Below are 3,461 nucleotides of genomic sequence, written 5' to 3'. Positions count from 1 at the left end.
ACCCAGCTTTACAAAAAATATTGAAAGGAATACTAAATATTTGGTTTCCTTGTGCATATCTTAAGGAATCCGACTTAAACCTATAAATGACCTTTAACTTTATCTTTAATTTCTTATATTTAGATTTTGCTAAAATTCCCATTATTATTTGTAATATTGTTGTGTTCAAACTTTGACATAAGGCCCTTTCTAAGGTACATTTATCTTTGCTCTTTTTGAACATATTAGTATCATTCCTTTTCTTCAGAATGGATGATATAAAAAGAGAACTATTTAGGGACATAGAGAAAGCAATTTTAGGTGGTGGCAAACAGAATAAATCCAGAAAGTCATTTAACCTTCTCTACACGTTAAGCAACACTATGTTTCGAGCAGACGAATTTCATGAAAAGTGTGACGGAAAAGGACCAACGTTGACATTACTATATGGTAGGTTTAATAATTGTTTTGGAGGTTATACAAGTCAAGACTGGAGTTGCGAGTCACATAGGACAAAGCGAGACGAATCTGCTTTCTTGTTCTTTAAAAACAAAAATGCAGAGGCAGAATGCAAAATTTTTCCCATACCAAAGAATAGTGCGGACAATGCTATTGTATGCGATAAAAAGTTTGGACCTACCTTTGGGTACACAAAAAAGGCGATGTTTCGTTATTATGATCTACAGACTTGTTATGAATCAGGAAAGCCAATGTCGCAAGAAGAAAACAATAAGTGGTTTACTCTAAACGGTCAATTACATGTGCCTTATCTTTACAAGCCCAGATCAGATTCGGAGAAAACATCACCAGGTGGGGAAACAACGGGTGATTTTAACGGTGGGACTTTGTCAGTCTTTAGAATGGAAGTGTATCAAGTAATTGGTAAGTCAAGCTTTTTGTGTAGCAAAACTTAATTCATCAATGATTTTATGCCTCCTTCATAAAATTGCTGGGCTATATAGTGTCATTCCGTCATCATCAGTTTTCGTTCATAATATCTTGGCAACACTTGCACATATCAATTCAAATTTGGCGTGTGTATAAATCATACAAAAATGTAGGGAAAGTATGATATTGGTCATGGTCCGATAATTTTTGACATCATTACTCCGCTTGAAGAAAGTTTCAGTTCATTATCTCACAAACAATTGTTCGCAATCAACTCAATATGACATATGGATACGTCAAAGGAATGCACAGGTCAAGTTCGAATTTGACCATGGTTTGTTGATTTTTGGCAGAGATATGCTCCTTTAACTTTGTAAAAAAGAGATGGTTTCAGTTTCCGTCCATTATCTCCCCATCAGTTGTAAACATTCAATTCAAAGTTAAGATATGCACATGTCATAACATAGGTTTGCGCAGGTGAAGTTCGGATTTGGTCATAGTTCAATGATTTTGACAGAGTTATTCCCCTTAAACTTTAAACAAAGGAGAATTTTTGAATTTCAAAATTTCACCAACAGTTATAAACATTCAACTCAAATTAAAATATATTCACATGTCAAATATATGGGCAGATCATGTTCGATATAAGTCATGGTTTGATGAGTTTTGACAGAGTTATGCCCCTTTACCATTGAAAAAAATTCAGTTTCCGCTCATTACCTCCAAAACAGTTTATCACATTCAACTCAATTTTGACATATAGATACGTCAAAGACATGCGCAGATCATCTTCGAATTTGGTCATGGTTTGAATTCTTACAGAGTTATCCCTCTTCAACTTGGAACCTGAACTTTGAAAAAAAAATCTTTCAGTTTCCGTCCATTATCTTACCAACAGTTGTACACATTCAACTCAAATTTGACATACAGATACATAATTGAAATAAGCTGATCAAGTTTGAATTTGGTTATTGTTCAATGATTTTTCCGATTACTCTACTTTTCTTAATGGTCTTATTAATGGGTACCATTTCTTAATAATAGAAAAGGATTTGTTTTCAAAAAATATAGGCAAACGTTTTCATTAAACAGCTTCCGGAATAAGTTTGCATAAATCGGGATTTTCGCAAAGTCAGCTGCCTTTTCTTAAGTAATTATAGAATGAAAAGTATAGTCAAAAATGGGTATAAAGTGAAGCAAAAACTGGTATTTAAAGCAGCACGCCTCCAGATTCATGATAATTTTCATGAAAATTTTGAAAATGTATTCGAATGTGTAATATTGTAGAGTAACCGAAAGGAATCAAATAACACATTATCATTGGCACTTACAAACCACGTATATTACCAAAACGTGGTCAAAATATGCATAAAGAGCCTTTACTGCGTTAGTAACGCAGTATAAATATAGTTTTAAGTACTGAAAAATCAGTCATAATTCGGACATAGTATGTAAAATAGTACTTGAATCTTGAAAATTTTTACCTTTTCTTATATCTAAGTACATTTTTCTCAAGTTTGGTTTTAATGAAATATTTCGACTCATCTGGAGGCATGTAGCTTTAAACACATACCACTAACAATGGTTGCTGGAGAGACAATCAAAAGTGAGTCTCACACTGTTTGTTGTTTTTTATGCCACCGCAACATCTGCGATGCGGTGGCATATAGCGATTCACCTGTGTGTGTGTGTGTGTGTGTGCGTGTGTGTGTGTGTGTGTGTGTGTGTGTGTGTGTGTGCGTGCGTGCGTGCGTGCGTGCGTGTGTGTGTTTGTTTGTTTGTGTGTGTGTGTGTGTTATATAGATTATATAGTGAACTTAATAAATTTTCTTGTGAATAACCCCTAATCCAATTTCAACCAAACTTGGCAGGATTGATCCTTGGGTGAAGGGCTTCCAAAGTTGTTCAAAGAATTTCATTCCTTGCAGAAATCTGGTTGCCATGGCAACCAAAAGAATTATAAGAATAAATTAAAAAAAATCTTCTTGTAAAGACCCAAAAGGCATAGAGCTTAGATATTTTGCATAAGGCATTGTCTGGTAGACGTCTACCAAGATTGTTCAAATTATAGCCCTGGGGTCAAAATCGGCTTGCCCCGGGGGTCATTAATTTTCACTATATGTACATATAGTAAAAACTTAAAATACCTTCTTGTAAAGACCCAAAAAGCCTAGAGCTTAGATATTTTACATAAGGCATTGTCTGGTAGACCCTTACCAAGATTGTTCAAATTATAGCCCTAGGGTCAAAATCGGCCCCGCCCCGGGGGTCATTGATTTTCACTATATGAACATATAGTAAAAACTTAAAATACCTTCTTGTAAAGACCCAAAAGGCCTAGAGCTTAGATATTTTGCATAAGGCATTTTCTGGACCTCTACCCAGATTGTTCAAGTTATAGCATTGGGGTCAAAATCGGCCCCGCCCCGGGGGTCATTGTTTATCCTTATATGTATATACTAAAAACTTATAGTAAAAACTTTAAAAAAAATTCTTCTAGCAATTGACAAATGCTAGAGGTTAGATATTTTGCATGAAACATTGTGAAGTGAACCTCTAGCAAGATTGTTCAAATTATAGCCCTGGGGTCAAAA

The 3,461-nt window shown here is 34.9% G+C and overlaps 1 protein-coding gene across 1 annotated transcript; it reads left to right on the top strand.

Moving 5' to 3' along the window:
* Window positions 1-248: 248 nt before the first annotated feature.
* Window positions 249-861, top strand: LOC132753982 (uncharacterized; the record flags this gene model as incomplete). Its single annotated transcript, XM_060744562.1, has 1 exon — window positions 249-861. A coding segment is annotated over exon 1 (613 nt), but the record flags the coding sequence as incomplete, so codon positions are not given.
* Between the last annotated feature and the right edge of the window lie 2,600 nt (window positions 862-3,461).

Source organism: Ruditapes philippinarum, unplaced genomic scaffold, assembly GCF_026571515.1.
Source record: "Ruditapes philippinarum isolate M1 unplaced genomic scaffold, ASM2657151v2 ctg1427_1_1_1_1, whole genome shotgun sequence".
NCBI classification, from domain to species: domain Eukaryota; kingdom Metazoa; phylum Mollusca; class Bivalvia; order Venerida; family Veneridae; genus Ruditapes; species Ruditapes philippinarum.
This window is presented reverse-complemented; position numbering and strand designations above follow the sequence as displayed.